Raw genomic sequence first — 21,131 nt, 5'->3', positions numbered from 1 at the left:
GCCCTGGGCTGGTCACAGCCACTTTTAGCCCGCTCTGAAACTGCTGTCAGGAACCTGTCCTGAGCTAAAACTGCAACTGTAGGAGGAACATATGGTGCCTTCGTGCATGATGAATAAAGGGCATTGGGTTCTAGGATGTGCAGAAATGGAGGGGGCATATGAGGAGCATGGAAGAGTGGTATGGAAAAAGACATAACTGGAAACATGGCTGAAGGTGTGCTCTTGGAAGGAGGTACTCCATGCCACAGGACATACAGGAGTCCCTGCTCTGAGTGACATAGAAATAAATCCATGACACTTCTCTAGACCTTGGACTCTAGCAGAGGGAAAGAAATTGTTAGGGGAGCATATTGTTGGGAATTGCAGTTATTGATTTGAAGCTTTACAGCTACTAAAAGAAAAAAGGGAAAATTTCTCTTAATGTGTTTTGACTTCTGACCTACATTTCCCTCTAGCCAGATTTGCATTCCTTTTTAGTTCCTGATTGTAGAAATACATCAGGTGGTCATAGTGCTGCTTCTGCAAAAATAAAATGTAGGTATGTGGCTGAATTTAGTGTTGTGATTAAATAGGCCTTGTTTCCGAAGCAAATTGAACCAGGACATTAGACGTACGATGTTATTTTTCTAGTTTATTGCCAAGCAGTCTGTGTGCTGTGCAAAACCCAGTGGTGTGATGAATCATATTTAACTACAATGAACAAGAAACATCCTCCATCTTAGAAGCAGTACATCAAAACAGACTGCAGAAAGTATGAGACTCTGCTCCCTCGTGTGACTATGACACAGGTACTAACTAGCAATGGTTTCCTAGCTCCAGGCCACAACACGAAGAACAGACCAAAACATGAGAATGAGTCTTTATTTTCCCCCTAGTCATGTAATTAGGTGTCACTACAGGAAATACATAGTGTTGTGCATGATCAGCTCTATGTTTTAGAAATTACAGCCCTTGTATAAGCTATGTGTAAGAATAGAGTAACTGGTTTGGGACTGGTCTGCTAGTGTTCTGGATCAAAACATGAGTGTGTGTGAGACTGTCTGTACTCCTTCCCCAAAAAACTTTGCACTTCTCATTGTTGAACTTCAGGAGGTTCCTGTCAACCCATTCCTCCAGTCTGTTGAGGACTCTCTGCATGGCAGCACAACTCTGGTGTATCAGTCACTCCTCCCAGTTTGGTGTTGTCTGCAGCCTGGCTGAGGGTATGCTCCATCCCATCCTGGAGAACAGTATTAGTCACTGGTCTTCAACTAGACTTCATGTCACTGGTAACCACCCTTTGGACCTGTTAATTTAGCCAGTTTTTAGCCCAAGGGCTCATCCAGACCATACTCCATCAACTTCTCTATTAGGATCTCACATGGAACAATGTAGAAAGCCTTTCTGAAATCAAGGTAGAAAGTATCCACTGCTGTCTCCTCATCTACCATGCCAGTTACTTTCTTGTGGAAGGTTATCAGGTCTTCAGACCCTAAAACTAAATGGAAATTTTCTTTGTCCACTGTTACTGTTTTGCACATTTCAAAAATAATAGAGACACTGAAAAACTAAGAAATAATAAAATAACTAAAAGGAACATATACCAAATATTTTAAACACTAATTAAAAAAATATGCTCAGCATAATAAACTTAGTTGAACGTGGATTCATAATTAATTGTACTTTCTGCACAGACTAGACATTCACCATGACATCAATTGAATTAATCCTTACAATGAAAACAATACAATGTGTAACATTAGGAATTACTGTAGTTATGCATTAGAAATTAGAAAAGTGTATTAATTTAAATCCCTTACTCTTAATAACTTATATTACAAATATGCACCGAGACCCAAGACTTAGGTCAAGTCAATAGAAATTTATAGAAGAGTAGAGTAATTTAAGTATGATTTTTTTTCAATAATATTTTACAGAAGTGTCAGTCACTTTCAGTGCGAATCATGTTCAATCCTGTGCAGTGGTGGCCACAGCCAGCCCAGGCTGTGGGGACCTGGAGACCAGACCTACTGCAACATCACTGAGGCAGGGACCGATGGCCCTGGGGGGCTGACAGGAGGTCCTGGGCTTTGGGCAGGGCTGGCAGTGCCTCAGGGTCCCAACAGGTTTTGTAATGCATGCAAACCTAAATCACAAATAAAATTCCATTCTGTGAAGGAACTGATTGTCAGAGTAAGGCATAAAAGTCTATGGGGCAGGAACTGTACTTCAAAAAAAAGCAGTCCAGAAAAACTAGCTCCCAAGAAATATGCAAGGTACATCCTTCCACACATGTCACAGGGACTGAACAATTCCTTCTTTAATGATGGACAAGAGCAGACGTGCATCAGACTGCACAGAAACACAGGACAGACAGAGCTGTACTGGTAAAAACTGAGCTTCAAGGAAACTTTTGTGAAACTTTAAGGACCAGAAGAAGGTTTTAAGGTTTCATCTTGAAGAGTTTATTTTCAAAAAATACTTTCTGTCTGGAAGATCCTATCACCTCCACTGCTTACACAAGGCATTTCATCCGCAGGTACTCAAAATATATATATAGTTATATATATATAGTTGAGATCAACACAGTAAAATCAAAGTAGAGAATGCCAAAAGTAAGACTGCCTATGCAACAGTTTTCTGCTCAAAGTCATGAAATAGTCCTTACAGGAAGGGAAATCATCTCTCTTACATATCTCTCTTTCATGTAACGTATGGGCAAGGGATTCAGATTACTGAAAGTCATCTTTAAATTGAATGGGAGTTCAGACAGAAACATACTCTATCCCAGTCACAGGATAGCACTTAATTAACAGGCAAAACATTTATAACAGTTGCTTATAATGGTAAGGACTGATTACAGATAGGTAGGTACCTTCTGCATCTTCAGCAATTATGTTGGTTTGAGTATTTATTCAGGAACATGGGAAAGAATCTGCTTCCCTTCTTACTGCCACATTCTGAACTGCAGTGGATAGATATCTCCAGCATCAGCATGTCCACTTTTTGCTTTTACAGGTAGCCATATTTAAATTTTCCACATCATAAATGATCTGACCCTAAAGAAGTCAGAGAAGCAAGAGCTGGGAAACTGCGATGGCAGGTCTGTCCCAGAAAAAAGTAAAAACCTTCTCTGAGAGCAGAGGGATGGGGCAAACAATTGTCTAACTCAGAATACCACTGAGCTGTCTGGAAAGCAAAACCTGATCCACTATAGTACAGCAGGCAAACAAGAATCATTCCTATTCCTTACTCCTATTCTTCATCCTAAACATTTGCCATGCTGGATGATGTCCCAGCACAGACAGAAGACTTGCTCTTTTTCTTGCTTTCTCTAGTTTTGTCTTTCCACCATCCCTCTAGGAGAAATCGATTTGACTAAGGCAGTTTCTCAGAAGGGAAGGGTAGCAGGGAGGTCTCATGGCCTGCATGAATGTATCATATAACCTAACAAACGTAAGACAAGTTGGCTTATGTGGTGCAGTGGCTAAACCACAGCGTTGTCAACGCTGAGATCTGGGTTCGATTCCCGGTCGGGGCCCCTCCCCGGGCAGATGGAGCTCGTTAGCCCGTAAGGCAATCCATCTACGTCCTGAGGACCTCGCTGCCACCGTCCAAGCGTGCTTGGCCCCAGCAGATGAACCTCAGGATTAAAGGGTGGGCTCAGTTCCGCGCACACTGTGTCTCACCTAAAAAATCCAATGCTCAGGCTGGAAGGTTGAAAGACCTTCCCCGGTTCTTCGTTCGCGAAGAGACTGGCCATTTTACATCTAACAAAGGAGACACACAAGACGAGGCCTTTGCCACACAACTATGCCACCTTGTTGCCATGGGTGCTGGCAGAGAGTTCCCTCCAAAGTTTTAAGAAAATTCTTTTCAATGTTTAATGTTTCTACCAGCAAGAGTCTATTGCAAACCTTGTGCTTCTAAGAACTTCAAGAATTAATTTCTCTAAACAGGAATTTAATCTGTATTTTTAGATCAAAATTAAATTTCCCAGGCAGCTCTAACCAATAATAGTTAGATTATAACCAATAATCAGAAAGTTTTGCATGGTCCTTAAATATACACATTTTGTTCTTCTTGCTATGGCTGTCTTGCTTAGAACTGTCATTTTACATAGTGCCAAAATGTACAATTTATGTTTTATAAGAGACAAATGAAGCAGCAAAGGTATACTGAGTTTGTAGCCATTTAAGGCACTTTTCTTCACAGAAAGCTACACCATAAAGCATTAATTTAAACTATCACCTGCCCTCTGCTACATGAAAAACTGTACTCAGAAAGCAGCCTTAATAAAGCAACAAAGTTTGATTAATTAAATTCCTCTGCCTTGCTTTTTCTTAGGAACATAGCAAATACACTTTTATCCCCTTCTGGAGTCATAGATATGTATAAATAAATCCTAGTATTTTCAGAGGAATAAAATAAGGTCTTTCCATCTTTCAGTAACACGTGATGCCTCCACACACAGGAGTGCAAACATACCAGTTTTTGTTATTTGAAGCTTTTCATTCTGTGGAGTGATTTTATTCCCATCCTCTCCCCCTCTCCCCATCCCTGAGATTTTAAGAAAAAAGTCTATCCATTTCATCAGCTTTGTGCTTTTTCTGTTGAAAAAACCAAGTCTGCTCACAAATCTTACACTAAAAACATATGAGCCAAAAGGAAGTGCTCATGAAGGACTTAGAAACTCATTATTATTGTAGTCTTGTTGACTGATGTACATACTACACCAGAAAGGCAATTTATATTGGGTTCATTCATATACTATTCTGCTTGTTTTCTCACCTATGTATAACATATATCTACGGTTCCAGCATTGCAGGCTCTCCTACTTGATGTCATTACCTACTTTCTGCAATTATAACTCCCAATATAAAACTTCCTGAGGTTTCCACTGCTGGCAATAGCCATTTTGCCAAAGTAATCTAGCTCTCATTTCTAGAACAGAAGCTCCTGGCTGTAGCTCAGTTCAGCCCTTGAAGGAAACAGGACAAGAAAGAAAAACAATGCTCTTCTAGTGTTATCATTTCTTTGAAGTCAGAGAGTCCTTATATTATACTTACCCCCTTTTCTGGGGAAGCACATATTCTCTTGTGGGTAGGGAGTAAGTTTTACAGTTTACAGTCCTTCCTCTGCGATGTGCAGAAGGGACCTGCATTGGGAATGTTAGAGATGAAAGGAACAGACTTGGAAAAGAATGTCTTCCAGCTCTAATGTCTTCCTTCTCTCTTATTCCACCTCTTGCACATTGGTTTATGCATGAGACAAGGGCAGGTACTCCAAGTCCTGTGGATGGAAAGCAACCGTAACTAAAGAGGAGACTTTGTATCAATTCACTTGCCCGTAAATTGGATTAAAACGTTAAGTTAGCATTTCTTAGTGGCAGACAGTTTATTTGCTATAGAGTTTCTGCAATAAATCAGTCACTCTCAGTTTGAGCCAGTCAGCCACAAAGCTGAACGTTAATACTGTCACAGGTTGCTTTCCACATTCCACTAATAACTGGAATGATGCTATTCAACAAACCACAGAGCTTTGCAAAGTGTTTTGTTTAACAATAGCTTAAGTGTGCTGCAAAATGGCAAGATCAAGCATAGTAAGAATCCAGCAATTTGTGCACCCCTGCAAGGCACATATTGGATGAAATGCATAGGCTGTACCCTCCAACAACGCAAACCCTGCATTAGCTTCCTCAGTTCTGAAGGGAAGGCAGATTGGCATTGTATTTGAGGTGGGGTGGTGCCAATCTGCCAGATTCTGCTCCCCTTATTCAAGACCAGCAGACCTTTGCTCAGCAGTGAGTAGGTGGAGATGCTCCTTAGCAGGAGGGAAGGCAGTGTATGGGGGTGGGGGCACAGTATCAAGAATGTTGGGAGCTCCTGTACCCATGTTCAGAGATTCCAGTATCCTATTTCAAGATATGCACACACTTGGATGATGAACTCCACTGTGGTTTCCCCTCCTTCTTTTTCTTAGGTCAGCTCATTTTACCCAGCCCATGTCCCATTTACAACCAAAAACATTCATGTGAGGTTCCTTCCCTCCTTGGAAGAGGACAGTTCTGTGCAGCTCCCCAAGAGATGCCTTTCAGTTCTTGGGAAGGGCTTTTTTTTTCATAGCCTCCATTAACATAAAAATCCTATGCTACTTAATTGAGTAAAACACAATTTTTATAGTCTCTTGCTGCAGCTAGGATTATTTTAGAATGTCTGAAACAGTTTCTTATGCTCTGTTTATTGTCTTTTTCATCACTCTGTGTGAGTGCTGGCCCTACTGATTATCAGCTACTGCAGTTATGAAGGAAATAATAGTGTATGGTGGATTTGTAGGATAATGGGATTAAAGTATTCTTTAAGAACTATTCAAGAAGAGAAAAAAAGTGAGAGAGAAAAAAGGGAAGATAACCAGACCAAAAAGTTAAAAACAAAGAACAAAAAGAAGATAACAGAGGAAAAGTAAGGCAAAAAGCAGTTTATGGCTTGCTCAAATTAATTAAAGAGCATGATAGAAGAAATAGACAATTCTTGAATGACCTGAGTGCTGGTGCTCTGGCCAGAAGAGATGTCTCCCTGTCAACTATCTGCAGCACTCTTGCCTATACCATATAAATGTCTGATTCAAAGCTCATTCAGCTCAACGACAGAGTTTGTCCTTGGACTTTTATAAGCAGTAAACAGACGTAGCTGAATATATATCTATCTCTCAGAAAAATAAAGTACAGTTCATTAAAGATGTGAAAAGAACTCGTGTTTAGAAGAATACACGTCCCAAACCTCTGGTGTAAGACTAGCAGTGGGTAATCAATGACCTGAAACAATAGTATTCTCAGGAAAACAAGCACTAAACCATCCTGCAATGGGATAGAAAGCTGACTTCGGGTTAAACTATTTGCCAGGTACACGAGTGGAAGCTCTTCCACCTCCAACTACTTTCCTACCCCACAAAACTGCCTTTCAGATCTCAGTCTTGTAACACAAACTTAGTTCTACTGAAGCAATTTGGAAAATACAAAAAAAAAAAAAAAAAAAAAAAAAAAAAAAAAAAAAAAAAAAAAAAAAAAAAAAAAAAAAAAAAAAAAAAAAAAAAAAAAAAAAAAAAAAAAAAAAAAAAAAAAAAAAAAAAAAAAAAAAAAAAAAAAAAAAAAGGATAAAACTAATTTCATGTTTGAGTTGTCCAGTTATATGTTTCCAGAACACTGGAGTCTGTCTTCTGCATGCCAGATTTATTTTTTCTTTTTTTTTGGTGAACCTGTATTTGGTGTAGAGGAGACTTTTTCAGCTATATACATTAATATTCTAGCACCTTCTCACACAGCAAATTAACCCTGGGACCAGGAAGAAGAAAAAAAAAATATAGCTAGGGTATCAGCTAGAGTGGGTATTAAGAAAGCAGAACAGGTAGGACGGTTGTTCAGGAATTCAGAACAAGCCAGCAACGTCGACTACTTTAATTGTGCTACATTAAGTAACAGAAATTGAGGCTGTGGAAAGGTCTCAGGAAAAGAAGGGAAAGTGGCACTTGAATAGCTGTGATGGAACAATGCTCAACCTAATGACAATCTGAACTGGTTTAAAACAAAGGCAAAACAAAATTATAAAAAAGTAGATAGGAAGAGAACTTGAATTAAAAAAAAATTTAAAAATATTTGGCACTCAAACTGGCTCCCCAGGGAAGTGGTCACAGAACCAAGTCTGAAAGAGTTCAAGAAGTGTTTGGGCAATGTTCTCAGGCACATGGTGTGATTCTTGCATCTGTCCTGTGCAGGAGTTGGACTTGATGATCCTTCCAGCTCAGAATACTCTGTGATTCTGTGATAAAAGTGTGAAAATAGCAGCATTACCTAAGTGAGAAAAATCACCTTAGTGAAGAAAGATTAACATCTTTAAATTTATGATGCAAGAAATTAACTGAATTGACAGAGCTGTTTATGAGATTTCAAACTCATTTATTGCCTGAATACCTCTGAAGGAGTTTAACTAAAGGAGAATCTTCAGGGGTTTTTTAGCTTAGTTTCAAACAGATTCTTAAGCTCTTGTGTTTATGACCAGGAATACTGTGGGTAGCTAGGAAGCTAATAAAACCCATGATCTGCAGGGAACACAAAGCATCCTCTTCCCCATCTGTGCTGATTCATGCCTGTTTTCTGTAAAAGCCTTCCTGACTAGAATCCATCTTGCTTGTGCTAGCAGTTCACTCAGCCTAAACTTGCTGATGAGGCTTCTTCTACACTCCATAGAAACAGGCACCTGAAGGCATTGGTCCCATTAGTTGTCCTACATATACACTGGGAAAGGAAGAAGACAAGACACTCTTCTTGGTATCCAAAAAGCAGCAGAATCAATGCACTTCAGTTGCTAATCTTCCTCATTCTTATAACAATATTTAATTTTTTCATATGAAAAGTTCACATGAACTTAAGTAGATGATCATACATATTATTGATACCATAACTACTTTTTTGCCACCTCACAGTTCATTGTTCTTTCTCTTTATTAGACAAAATTGATGTTTCATTCCACCATCACTAGATAATGAAAGTAATTATTTGTCTTCCTTTAGCTTTTACACTGAAGCATGAATTGCAGTACAATGCAGAAGATAAGATTTATTATGCAGTAATATCCCTCACTTATACCAAAGAAGCATTACTAAAGCTAATATTTGAGCAATAATAAGCAGGAATATTTATTATGCATTATATGTCATCAAATGTCAAATCTTCAGACAAAAGCTGTCAAGAGTTTCATTAAAATCATTTCCACTAACCAGACAAACCCTGAGTTAAAACATCTTTCCAAACATCTTAATTTTGTGATGAACACTAGAGGCTTTTACAGCTTTTCCTTGCCATTCTCATTTGAGGTCATTATTCAATGCAATCATATCACAGCAGCAATTTAATTTACTTCACTTTCCAGGTGATCTCACTGTTCAAACTGAAAATAAAATTTGCATTTAAGGTACAGTATGAAAAGAGAACACATACTTTGACAGCTGCCACTTTCCGGATAAAATGGTAAAGTTACAGGTTTGCTTTTAATTTTATTCCAGAGAGCTAAAAAATACCTGATAACTTTAACTTTTTTTAGAGTAAGGGATACTTTATGTGTTTGCTATGTTTCCTTAGGTGCAAAGACTTTCCCAGTATAAACTACTTAATCATTTAGAGATAAAATAGCCTACACTACTCTGATGCCAAAAGACGTGAGGTCTCCAATAGAAGTATAATTGATATCAGATAGTTGTCCTGAACGGTCAGAACTGAAAGTAGTTGAATGTTCCTTGAGAGATGCCTGGAGATGAGTTGCCTCTTCAGCTTGTAACTAGAAGCGCCTGGAATCTCAGGGCAATAGAATAACTACAAGGCAGTGGTCACCAATGAAAATTTTGAAAGAACAAAACGGGATATCAGGTTTCATCAGTCCCTGTAGTACCCAATTGCTCTAATTTTTAAGATCCTCTAGATTTTTTTTTTTTTATCCCCCTTTAACATTTTCCATGGCTGCAAAATTTTCTGACATTATTAAGTTCCTCTGGCAAGTCAGTAGGACAGAAGAAATTTAAAAGTCACAGGCTAATTCAAAAAAGTACATGGTTAAAATTGCTTTCCTGTCATTTGCACGTGTTTAGATATGGTGCTTAAATTTTCAGCAATCCCTGACCCTTAAGGCTGAAAATCAATGGAAGATCTCCACCTTAAATTTTCACGGCCACAGGATGACAAATATAAATGAAATACTGACACTGAGTGCTTGCACAAACTTTCACTATTGTGCTGGTGGTAAAGATGCCTGGCTACTGTTACTGTTAGCCAGTATTATTTGCACACTCTTCAAGAGCCCCCAGCAATGGAATCTTGTCACAAATTAATGGGTCTCTACTGCTAAATCTCTACTGCTAACTGGAAACGTCTATGTAAAAATGAATTTAAAGATGTTCATTTTTCAAGCAACATGAATCCTCTGACAGAATTTTATTACAGTAGCAATGTTATGTATCCCCTCCACTGCCCATGTGAAGAGAATGTGGTTTACAAAGCTACTGCAATAAACATTAGTTGATTAGCTACATCCAACATTGTCTTTTCGTTTTCAAGGTAAACATAAAAAACGTAATTTACAAAATGGCTGACAGCAGCCTGGTTAGTGGAAGGTGTTCCTGCCCATGGCAGGGGAGTTGAAATTAAATGACCTTTAAGGTGCCTTCCAACCCAAAAAGTTACCATCAGAGAGCAACAAATTTTTGTCACAGCCAAGTCTTCTGAAGATAAAGATGGTGCACTTCACCTTAGAGACAGAATTCCATAGTGACAAATCCAGAACATTTTTTAATGGCCAGACTGTTCCAGACTTACTTATCAAATCTCAAGAGCAGTGAAAGGGATTGTGGACAGTGATCTCACTCTCATCAAACGAATACTTTCAAGGTCTGTAAACAGAACCTGATTGTAGGACAAATATCTACAGTTCAAAGCATGATTTTCTCCATTAAAATCATAAAAAGCTCTAAGGTTGTTGGTATAGTTCTTATACACCACCTCTGATATTTCTCAGCAGTGAAAGACACTGACAACTCCCACTGATGGCCTCAGGATTTTCTTCGTAGTAGTAAACAGGAACACCTGCACCTGGTCCTTCTATTAGTGGCTATTTGTATGCATCCCAAACCCTTTAAAATCTGCTTTCCAGGAACATTTAAACACTTCAGAAAGAGAAAGGAGACCAAATCTATACTCTGAAAAGATGAAGTAATAGAATCTTTTTTTTTAATTCAGTACACACATTATCTTCTTTGTTTGTAAACAAAACTAATTTTAACCTGGCAAAGCTTTCTGTAAAGAACTACAAGTCTTCTTCACGTTACCACCAAGGGTGCTGAACCTACTGTAAAAAGAAAAAAAATTGCATTCAACAAATTATGTTACATCAAAAAGCAGTTTTGTTTTCATGCAAAAAGGTTCTTCTAATTTTGAACAAGCCCCCTGGGAGCTTTGTATAATGTGTTAACGTCAAGCTGAAACAATGTCAAGTAAGGTACATAAAATACAATACTAAAAGGGAGAGGGAAGTAAGTGTTGGGGAAGGTATTCACAAGGGTTAACATTTGCCCCTGTAGACTAATTCCTCAACGGCTCTCTAGTCAGTAAAGAGATAAAGGCTTTGCCACAGAGAGATTCAGAACAGAAGATTCATTTAGGTCCCCGGAATCTCTCTGGCAGACTCTCTCTTCTGTTAACTTCAAGAGCAGCCTGCAAAGCTTAGCCTCAAAAAGATCACTCTTGCCCTTGTGAATACTCTCCAGTATTTGCCTTCCATCAGTGGATGAAACTCAGTAGTGAGATGTACCATTGAGTATACCTTATTTAACTCTGAACACTGTATTGCACAGGCTGAATTTTACCCAGCTGGAGCTTTGAACTCCTGCTAGAATCACTGAAACAGTATTCACAGCTAGGATGACTACAGGATTTAGTCTTTTCCACTGCCCCATTAAAATGCTCTGTTTGAAGGCCACCTGCACGCTGCCATAAAAAGGACTGCTGAACCCCAGCACTCTCAGAACCCAAATTGCGCAGTCCCAGTGGCACAGCTCCTTCTCTGCTCTGACTGCTCTTTGTATCACTGGAGCAGCAGCAGGAGCTGGGTTTTCACCACCAAACTAAACATGAAGAATAAAAATCCTCAGCTTTTGCGACCTGCTGTGAACAATTTTTAGGATTATTAAGTAGCAACAAGAAAGGAAAACGGCCTTTTCATCTCACAGAATAAAGTTGGATTTTGTGACAAGAACACAAGGAAGAAAGCCGTATCACTGACAGAACTATTATCAGGGCCATTTCCTAACTTCTCCAGTGCTCGATCATACTTTATCAGATTATTGTGCTTCCCTCCCCAAAAAATTTCCATGATATCTTCAAATTCTATCAAAATAAAACTTCTATGATTGTATAAAACAAAAGAACAATTACAATTCTTTGAAAGTTTTGGTGGGACTTTCCACATTTATCCCTCTGCCAAAATTTTTCTTCACAGCCATCCTTTTACAAATGTTGAACACAGAAAAAGATTCCCTGCAAGTTGACTTCAGCAAAGTCGTGACAAAGTGAATCACAAACAGTGCAAGTCCTGCATTTAACACCAGTCAAGTTATAACCAGAGCCAGACACTGCAAGCTCCAGGTAGAGCTCACTTCCAAAGTTTGCCATAAAGCATGGCTAGACAAACCAGTGTAAGTCTGAAAATACAGCACTTTACACAATCTTCTAACAACTCCCAAGCCCTACAAAGTCTGGTTAACTTAAAGTTTCCTATACAACCATGTCAAACATGACTTAACAAAATAAACTCGCATAGGTCAAATCAACTTGCAAATATCTGCTATTACATTTTAGAACTGGAATCAAGTCTCTTTACCAAACAGAGAAGCCACATTAAGAGTTAGGAAACCATATTGTGACAAAAGTGTCATGAACAGAGTACTAAAAAGATCAGTTATTTTTCCAAATGAACAAATCCTTAGCATGTTACATAAGCAGACTTGCAATGCAGTATGTCAAATACTTTATGCTGTGTTATGAGCTAAGTAACAGCATTAAGAAATGTTAGCCAGCAATTGAAATCATTTTCAAACAACCCTCAATTATATAAACATCAAAACATCTTATATTCAAAATGCATTTAACCAAGATGACCTTTCAAAAACTATACTGCACCTTCAGACAGGGAAAAAAAAAAAAAAAGATTGCTGTTTGTTACATTCCAGTATCAGGTGTTTTTCAGGCATTCAGTTGAGATATTTGCAGCCAAAAATTACAAGTAATTAATTTGGCTCATCCTAATTATATTGTGGAGTTAGATTAGCATAAACTATGCATTCTGCCCCTCAGGGGTAGCATTCTGTAGAAATCTGCATAATAGTCTTTTGGCTTGGAATGAATCTCGCAGCATGTTGATCAGAAGGTTAAAGGGAAGAGTTTTTAATTACTGTCAAAATCTAATTAAGAATAAGAGAGAAGCAATGTTTGCACTTGTTTCATATAATTGTTTATTAAAATAAAAATACAGAATTTTACAATTTATCTTGATTTGGAATATGTTTATAGTCAAATATTGATTTCTGATGAGTTTTTCTCTATATACTCAGAAGGGCATTTTGTACTTTGTTTTTTTTGACACATTGCCTGAACATCTTTCTAGAGCACAACTATTGCACAAGACAGTTGTATTTGTGACAGTTCTCATTTAACCAAGCACTACATTGCCCATTGCAATTTCTGTTCCACTCAGTAGGAGAGAGAAAAATGCAATATGGTAAGATTTTGCCAAATACATTAAAACACAGGGTAGATAACCAGTTCAAGAAAAGCAGCAATTGCTCAAAATACATGACTGATAGTTTACACCTGACAATTTATAACCTGAACACAAACATTTCAGTAAATTCTATGCTGTTTCCCATGTAACAGGCAGTGACAAAACAAGACTTCTGGAAAGAATCAGTATTAGTTTACTGAAAAAGGAATGTGATGACATATTTGACCAGTACCTACAAATTCCCAAATTACATTGCAATCCTTTTCAGCTGATGGCACTTCATGTGAGAAGAGTAGGTCTCAAATTCTTTGAAACTGTGTTTCATTTTACTTCACAGTACATCAAATGACATAAAATATTTTAAGACACAGAAACCTCTGTTTTCTCCTTTATCTAATGTACTTTCAGTAATTAAATCTTGAAATTACTTTGGAACATTTGGCAGCTATATGAGTGATAAACTCCTGAAATTTCCCTTCTACTTGAGCTTAATACTTGAACCAGGTGAAAGCTGTTCCTCTAAACATGGAAGTAAATTCAGAAAAAAAGTACAGGGAAAAAAAAAAACTTTTAGCACTCAGTAGGAATAATTTCTTTGTAGCAAAATCGTAACACCATTTCCCCTTTCACAGAGTAGGCTCAACAATACCCAGTATTTTAAATATCAATTGATGGTGGCTGTGTGTTTACCCTCGTGGTGTCAGTAACACCTACAGAGAAGTCCATCTTTCTTACAGCAACAAAACATGAAATCAGCCCATTCTTTTACTAGTCAGGGAAGAATCAGCACATAAGTTAATGTATTTTGACAAGAAAATAAAACTTTATCTCTGTTTCAAAAAAAACCCCAAACCAAAACCAAATCAAATCCTGGGAAGTCATTTTTGCTAGCTTTAAAAAAATCCAATTCATTAGATGCATTTTGGAGTTTCAAAATAAATCGACCTCTACTGCAAGGAAATGTCACTTATTCCACAGCTTTCAGGAGATGTTATGAACTCCCAACTCGATCCCTGGGAATAAGCCGGAGATCTGACCCATGCTTTAGAAATACGTTTCCTAAACAAACACAGAAAACAGAATGTGTTACTAACCTAGAAAATAAGTTACCTCAAAAAACATACACATTTAAAGGATAACAATAGTAGGTCAGTGTTTAACATCTTTGTAGTAATTCCTCTAACATAGCAGACATAAATTTCTCATATTTCCATAGAATTTTGTCTTGTCCTTCTTACTCCAAAGGACTTTCTACTTTTAAATAAACATGCCAGACCTTGCAAGGTGCAGCCATTGAAACTTTGCACATCCACACCTGAATGTCTGATTTCACCTATATGCCATAATAATTTCAAGACCAGAAAATGAAGTTGTACTTCTCCATGATTACTTTTTTATCTCGAAGTCAGTCATACATTCATTCATTTTTAATTCTTTCCTTGGTTCAGTACTTAATGGCTTCTAACTTCAGAACTTCAATTGTACTTTGCTTTTAGGAAGGCTCTCCAAATATCCAAGCATAAGTCAGTCTCATTTTAGCGCTAAAACTCCTTGAACTTCATATTCATTATGGCACTTTCTTAATCATGTTAGTCTTATCAAGAAGACATAATATGAAAATTAGAAGTGCTTAGTACTTAGTTGCCTAGAATATTTTCTGCGTGTATTCAGGACTCTCATTCAGGTTGCTGTTTTCTTCTATTAAATGTAACACTTGAAAATTAAATCACATTGCTAAAAGTGATGCATTATTTAGTTACTATATGGGACATTTATTTTTTTTTTATTTCATACTGCTACTGCAAAAAAATAGAGTATATGTGATTCTACAATATCAGATTTTAACAATATCTACCTTTTCTTATTCAACTTTGCATTAACTTGTAAAAACAGAATAATTGTATTTCTCTCCCAAGCACCCCACTCGAGGGATGTAGAGTGCTCTTGTAAAAAAGACCAAGATATTTGACATCTGTTGAAGTTGTTTGTATATTACAACAAAGCTACCCTTTTTCAACCTCAGGACCATAACCATTCTTATATTCAACATAACGAGTATTTGAAAATCATTTCAAAAAAATGTGTTATGAGAAAACATTCTGTTTTTAGAGATCTGCCAAGACCATTTCTATAAATGCCAAGACCAAGATTATAAAACCCATAGAACACAAACCTGTCACACCAGCAAACCAGAGAACTGCTTACTAATCTTAATATTGTAGATGAAAAGCATCTGTATTACAACAGCCATCCTAAAGCTCTCAGCGCTTTACAACAGGCCACAGCTGCATCTCCTGAAGACAGTTCACCCCACCTCTCAGTCTGTTTTCATCATTAATATCACGGCGGTTTTATTAAAGTTATGGCACACTATTCCCTAAACTATCAAGGATTTAAAATTGAAATCAATACAGGAATTAAGTGCTAAGCCCAGCCTTTTCAGCTTTCATTTCCTCTGCTCCATGAAATCACGTAGGGAGAATGAAGGTCATACTTGAGCATATGGGGAAGATGGGGAGATAGTGGAACAGTACAAAGCTTCCAAAATACCCAAGGATTAATATGATTTTATTCCTGCATATCTTATTTTGGGAAGTTTTTGAAGACGAAAATAACTCTTTAATCTACAGGAACTTTAAAGTATGAAAAAAGTAAGAGAAAAGAAAAAAAGTATATATATTTTATTTATAAATATATTTTATTCTGAGATACCAATTAATAAGGTTGAACACAAGATTATATCTAAATGATACATGTTTACTTGTAAACTGAGTAGGAATTGGGTCTTGGATTTAGTGTAGGTTGTTTTCTGGTTGGTTTGTTTGGGGGTTTATCTTGCCTTGATTTTGTTAGGTTTTTTTCCAGTTAAAGGCAACATCACACAGCATTGACAGGGCAATGGCACTGTCTATGTTAAAAAAAATAATCCATGTGCCTAATTTTAGATTTGCAAATTAAGACTGTGATGACAACATTTTGCTTCTAGATGTTTTAGATTTATCTGCTCCTTGGGTATGAGATGCTGTCTTATACTACTACTGAATAATTCCTCAGCAGTTTTAGATATTAGAAGAGGTAGAACAAATAAACTGGAGATGTGAATTAAATATGTACAGCTGTAAGCACGATGAACTAATGTACAGATGCTTTCATTCAGGAGTCCAGTAGTCCTAAACACATTTACTTTGCAGGACTAAGCTACAACTAATTTGAACTACATAATACTGGGATTCATATACAGTAAATTACCTGCTGTCTGTGCAGGGTTTATTCCTATACCATCTGGAAAAAAAGAATAAAAGAGGAAAAGATGAAACAGAAATACATATTACAATTCAAAACATTAAACTTGTAGCTCAAAAAAACATACCAACAAGATATAAGTATTACATTAGGCCTTCATGCAGCTATTTCCTACAATCAAGAATAGTCTTTTCACAGGAGGTAACAAAAAATCTTCAGTACAGAAAAGTCTAAGCTATATATTTGTACAAAACTGAATTAGTGGTTTAGTATCTTCATCTCATGCATAAGAAATTTAAATAATCCTACAATATTATTAAATTCAATTTGCAGTCTGTAGAGGTTGTGAAATATGAGACACTATTGCTTTTATCAATACCTCTTCACTGAAATTTCAATACAAATACTATTAAAAAAATATATGAACCATATTCTTACCATTTGTTATAATGGCACTTGTTGCTGCAGGAACTTTGAACTAAAGAAGATAAGAGTAGGACAAAACAGCATAAGAGACATAGCTAAGGCAGAAAATATATAGGGAATATTAAATTATAATTTTAGTTGGTTCACGTACAACAAAAATGAGAAAAGAGTTACTTAAGATTTAGAGCTGAATTCATTTAATGGAAGTGGATGACTATTTTAGTAATAATTTCACAAATGTAATGGAGTTTTTTTTTAGTAAGTATTGTGCAAATGTACGCCTGAGACATGTACCAAGTAGCTTTAACAAATGAAGGAAAAAAACCCCAATAGAGACCACACATCATAAAGGAGAACACTTGTCCCAATAAACTGTGATAATTCTGTAAAGAACTATAGATAAATGAAGACTTAAGATAACATAACAATGAAAGTAATTCAGAAATTTTTACTTGGAAAAACTAACCTTTGACCAAGCACCGTGACTGACACTTGATATGTAAGATGATCCTTCTACATCACAGCTACAGTTCTACTGTTCCAGGGATATTCTCTTTTTGATTTGGCCAAACTTCAAGACTCTGAAAGATTTCTCAGTTGAAACTTGTAAGGCTAAATAGCCAGAATGTAAATCCTTCTCTGCCCCAGGAGCTTTAGTCACTAAGAGGATAATGCACTTTGCCTGGAGATCAACAATTTTGCCCACATTTTGATCTTTTCCATATATGTCTCATATATGGTACTGTGAAACTGGTACCTGAGTCACAACAAACTGCTAAGATAATGTTAAACTACACAATTCAAGGAACAAAAAACCCCCATTCATATAACACAAAAATGATCTAATTTTTTACAATGCCAATTCACAAAGGAACTTCATTCCTGGGGCAGAGTCTAGACAATCTTTTTTATTCTCTGTTTAAAAAGCACTCTGTTCTGCCTGCCTGGCCTCACAGATATGCAAAAAGCTTCAGTGCCGATCCAGAGTGGCCTGAGGTCAAACAGTGAAATTCCCACAGATACTCAAAATACATCAATTAAATAACGGTTTGCTAAATGTGAATATTTAAGTAAATAATTCTTCTCTAAACCCAGTTCTCAGATGATCCTATGACCATCTAATGTGGTTCCACAAGTAAGCAATGCTAACGGGTTCCATGACATCTTTCCCACCAAAAGAGGACCCTCCCTCTCAGTATGTCTGACTACTCAGTCCCACTTCCAATTGTTCGAGGTCTCTCATACTCATTTATTAGACTTTTCAGTCTAGGTCTCTGTGTATGGGTTGTGAGGTCACAGTTGTATTAGTTCAGAATAAAAATAACTGGGGGGAAGAAAGCATAGTAAAAACCAAATTAAATGATCAAATATCTCTAATAGCATGTAATATTCTGTATAATGTTCTCTTCAAGTAAATTCACAACAAAAACAATCCACAAGCTCCCCCCACAAGCTGTCACATAGCGGTGTAACAGTAATGTAATGGCCAGTCTTTGCGAACGAAGAACCGGGGAAGGTCTTTACACCTTCCAGCCTGAGCATTGCATTTTTTAGGTGAGACACACTGTGTGCGGAACTGAGCCCACCCTTTAATCCTGAGGTTCATCTGCCGGGGCCAAGCGAGCTTGGACGGTGGCAGCGAGGTCCTCAGGACGTAGATGGATTGCCTTACAGGGCTAACGAGCTCCATCTGCCCGGGGAGTGGCCCCGACCGGGAATCGAACCCGGGTCTCTGCAGTGACAGTGCAGCGCCTTTACCCACTAGACCACAGCATAAGGAGACTCATGACATGGAGTCCATTATCCCTCCTAACTATTTTATTACAATTCCAGTGCCTGAAGAGATAAGTTTTCAATAAACCAAGATTTCCCAGGTTTTCTTAAAAAGACGGGGGGGGGGGGGGGGGAAATTCCAAGAACAGACTCTCAACTGAATCTTTTGCTGATTAGATGAAGAGAACCCATCATGCTTTTGAGCACTCGATTTTACTATTTACACCCAGTGAATGTCTCTTAATCTTCCAATGCTGAATCTGAAACAACATCATCATATGTCTCTTCAAATGTTACATGGGCAATTTAGGCACCTAACGGTATAGGATTCCATGTGAAAGATCTAACATCCAGAAGCCAAAGAACATGTTATACACATCTTATTCCTTTAAGTCAGTGTTTTGAATCTAGCCCATATGTAATCTCAGTATTTTCTATAATCAAGCACTGTATGTCATCCAAAGTCAGAGGTTACCGGAACTGAATGTGAAAAGAGTATAAGAATTTCCTAATTCTAAAGAATTTCCTGGATATTCTACATAAGCAGTTTTTAGTACTAAGTACTCAATTGCAATATCTTCTAGTTCTCTTCACTGTCATGAATTTTTACATCACTGATAGAAAACGTTTCAATTTAATAGCAAAGAACAGGAAGTGTGTCAATGCCTGCTGTTGATGTGTAAACTGTGCAAAAACCACTAAGTTTAGGATTCTGAAAGTTTTGGCAGGCCCCCAAGAGGCCAGTAAAGCTTGTGTCCATCCACAACCAACTGCAGTGGTTTTTTGTGCTGAATTAACCATTGTTTTTTACTGTTAAAAAGGCTTGCTTCAAGACTGTTCAAAATGTTAAAAAACAAAAAAAAAAAAAAAAACCATCGCTCTCTACTTACTTCTTCTGCAGCGAACTTCAGGACAGCTGTGAAAGGTGTGCTTTCAGGCACACTTAACCTGGAATTGCAATGCAAGTAAATACATGACTGCCAAGACAAACGGAAAGGCAACTTTATCTGCTATTAAACTGCTAATTGCAAACTTCACTTTTACCAGTGGCAGCACTCTTGCCAAAGCTGTGCAAGCGCTACTTAAGTGGAGAAGAGGGCCATGGTGGGTGTGAAATGCTTCAAGAGAAGCATTTTTAGCAGAAAGTGGGGAAATGTCTGACTTTCAGCAGCTGTGGGAGCTCTCAGGAAGTGCAGGATTACGCTTCGTAGCAAAGTCTTCTCCAGGACGAGAAGACATGGCCTCAAGCTCTGCCAGGGGAGGTTCAGGTTGGACATCGAGAAGAATTTCTTCGGGGAAAGTGCTATCAGGCACTGGAAGTGGCTGCCCAGGGAGGCGGTAGAGTCACCGTCCCTGGAGGTGTTTAAGGAAACTTTGGACATCTTAGTGCCATGGCCTAGTTGACATGGTGGTGACCGATCATAGGTTGGACACCGATGATCTCAGAGGTCTTTTCCAACCTCTGTGATTCTGTGACTCTGCGAAAGACGCGCAGGGCACCGGGGCAAAGCGGGACAGCCCAGAGAGGCGAGTTAACCACGGACAGCGCCCATCGTTCCGTACAGAGGAACACAAAGCCGTTCCCGCCGGCGGAATGCCCTGCCAGGATGGCCATTGGAAGCCGCTCCCCGTTTTCACCTCCCCCTCACCCGCAGAGGCACCGGCCCGGCCCAGCACTCACACTTTGTAGGGCAGCCGGGGGTCCGAGGTGAGCGTCACTTTGAAGGTGACCTTCGACCTGTGGAGACAGTAGACTGTTTAGGGGTGTGTGAGGAGCGCGGGCCCCCCGCAGGCTCCCCCCGTCCCTCCCTCACTCACATGGCGCTCCGGGCACCGCCGCCGCTCCGCCGACACGTCAGCGCCGCGCCGGGGCCTGCGCTCAGCCTGGGCCGCCCGCAGCGCGCCTGGCTACAAAAGGGAGGCAAATATGCCCCGCCGACCCGGCTACGGCGCAGGGAGAGGAGGCGTTCCGCCTCGGCATCTCGCTGGAACCGGGAGAGGAAGAGGCTGAGGGGTGCGCGAGGAGCGCCGGTGAGCGGCGGGGAGGATTTCTAATGAGGCATTGACCTGGCCTGCTCTGCGGCCGAGGTAGGACCCAGGCGCCGGTTCCTGGGCGTTTCGGTGGGAGTGTGCCGGGACCGCCCGGGGCTGAGGGGCGGGGAGAGGAGGGAACGGGGCGGGGCGGGAGGGAGGAGGGGGGATTGCTGGCTTGGAGTCGGTGGTCCCACGAGTCTGTGTGTAATGAGGGTGGGGGGGGGTGTGGTTCCCCGTCGGGTTTGGTTACCGGAGGGCATATTTGGGGTGTTATGTCCATATCTGGGCTCCTCAGTACACGGGAGACAGGGAGCTTTTGGAGGGGGTCCCGCGGAGAACAACAGAAATAATGAGACG

At 39.0% G+C, this 21,131-nt stretch overlaps 1 protein-coding gene across 2 annotated transcripts; it reads right to left on the bottom strand.

Annotated features, from left to right (window-relative positions):
• Window positions 1–12,942: 12,942 nt before the first annotated feature.
• On the bottom strand, window positions 12,943–20,624 carry UFM1 (ubiquitin fold modifier 1). 2 transcript variants are annotated; one of them, XM_027896250.1, is made up of 6 exons: window positions 20,559–20,623; window positions 20,422–20,478; window positions 19,631–19,688; window positions 16,980–17,019; window positions 16,548–16,580; window positions 12,943–14,357 (listed from the first exon to the last, which is right to left on the bottom strand). In XM_027896250.1, coding segments are annotated over exons 1-6 (258 nt in total). In that variant the 5' UTR covers window positions 20,561–20,623; the 3' UTR covers window positions 12,943–14,289. The 2 variants fall into 2 exon arrangements, with proteins under 2 accessions (XP_027752051.1, XP_027752050.1); XM_027896249.1 differs by lacking the exon at window positions 12,943–14,357 and adding an exon at window positions 14,364–15,514 and having other exon boundaries at window positions 20,559–20,624.
• Window positions 20,625–21,131: the final 507 nt, after the last annotated feature.

This window comes from Empidonax traillii, unplaced genomic scaffold (assembly GCF_003031625.1).
Source record: "Empidonax traillii isolate 1590-97213 ecotype Southwest subspecies unplaced genomic scaffold, ASM303162v1 scaffold489:size526811, whole genome shotgun sequence".
Lineage (NCBI taxonomy): Eukaryota > Metazoa > Chordata > Aves > Passeriformes > Tyrannidae > Empidonax > Empidonax traillii.
Note: the sequence above shows the minus strand (reverse complement) of the source record. Positions and strands in the feature narration are given on the sequence as shown.

Excerpts from the sequence above, each read along its gene's own strand:
- UFM1 (XM_027896249.1), bottom strand. Across the intron at positions 17,020-19,630 it reads TGAAGTTCGCTGCAGAAGAA|TTCAAAGTTCCTGCAGCAAC; the intron begins GTAAGTAGAGAG and ends TATCTTCTTTAG. Across the intron at positions 15,515-16,547 it reads AAACCCTGCACAGACAGCAG|TATTAAGATTAGTAAGCAGT; the intron begins GTAATTTACTGT and ends TTTCATCTACAA.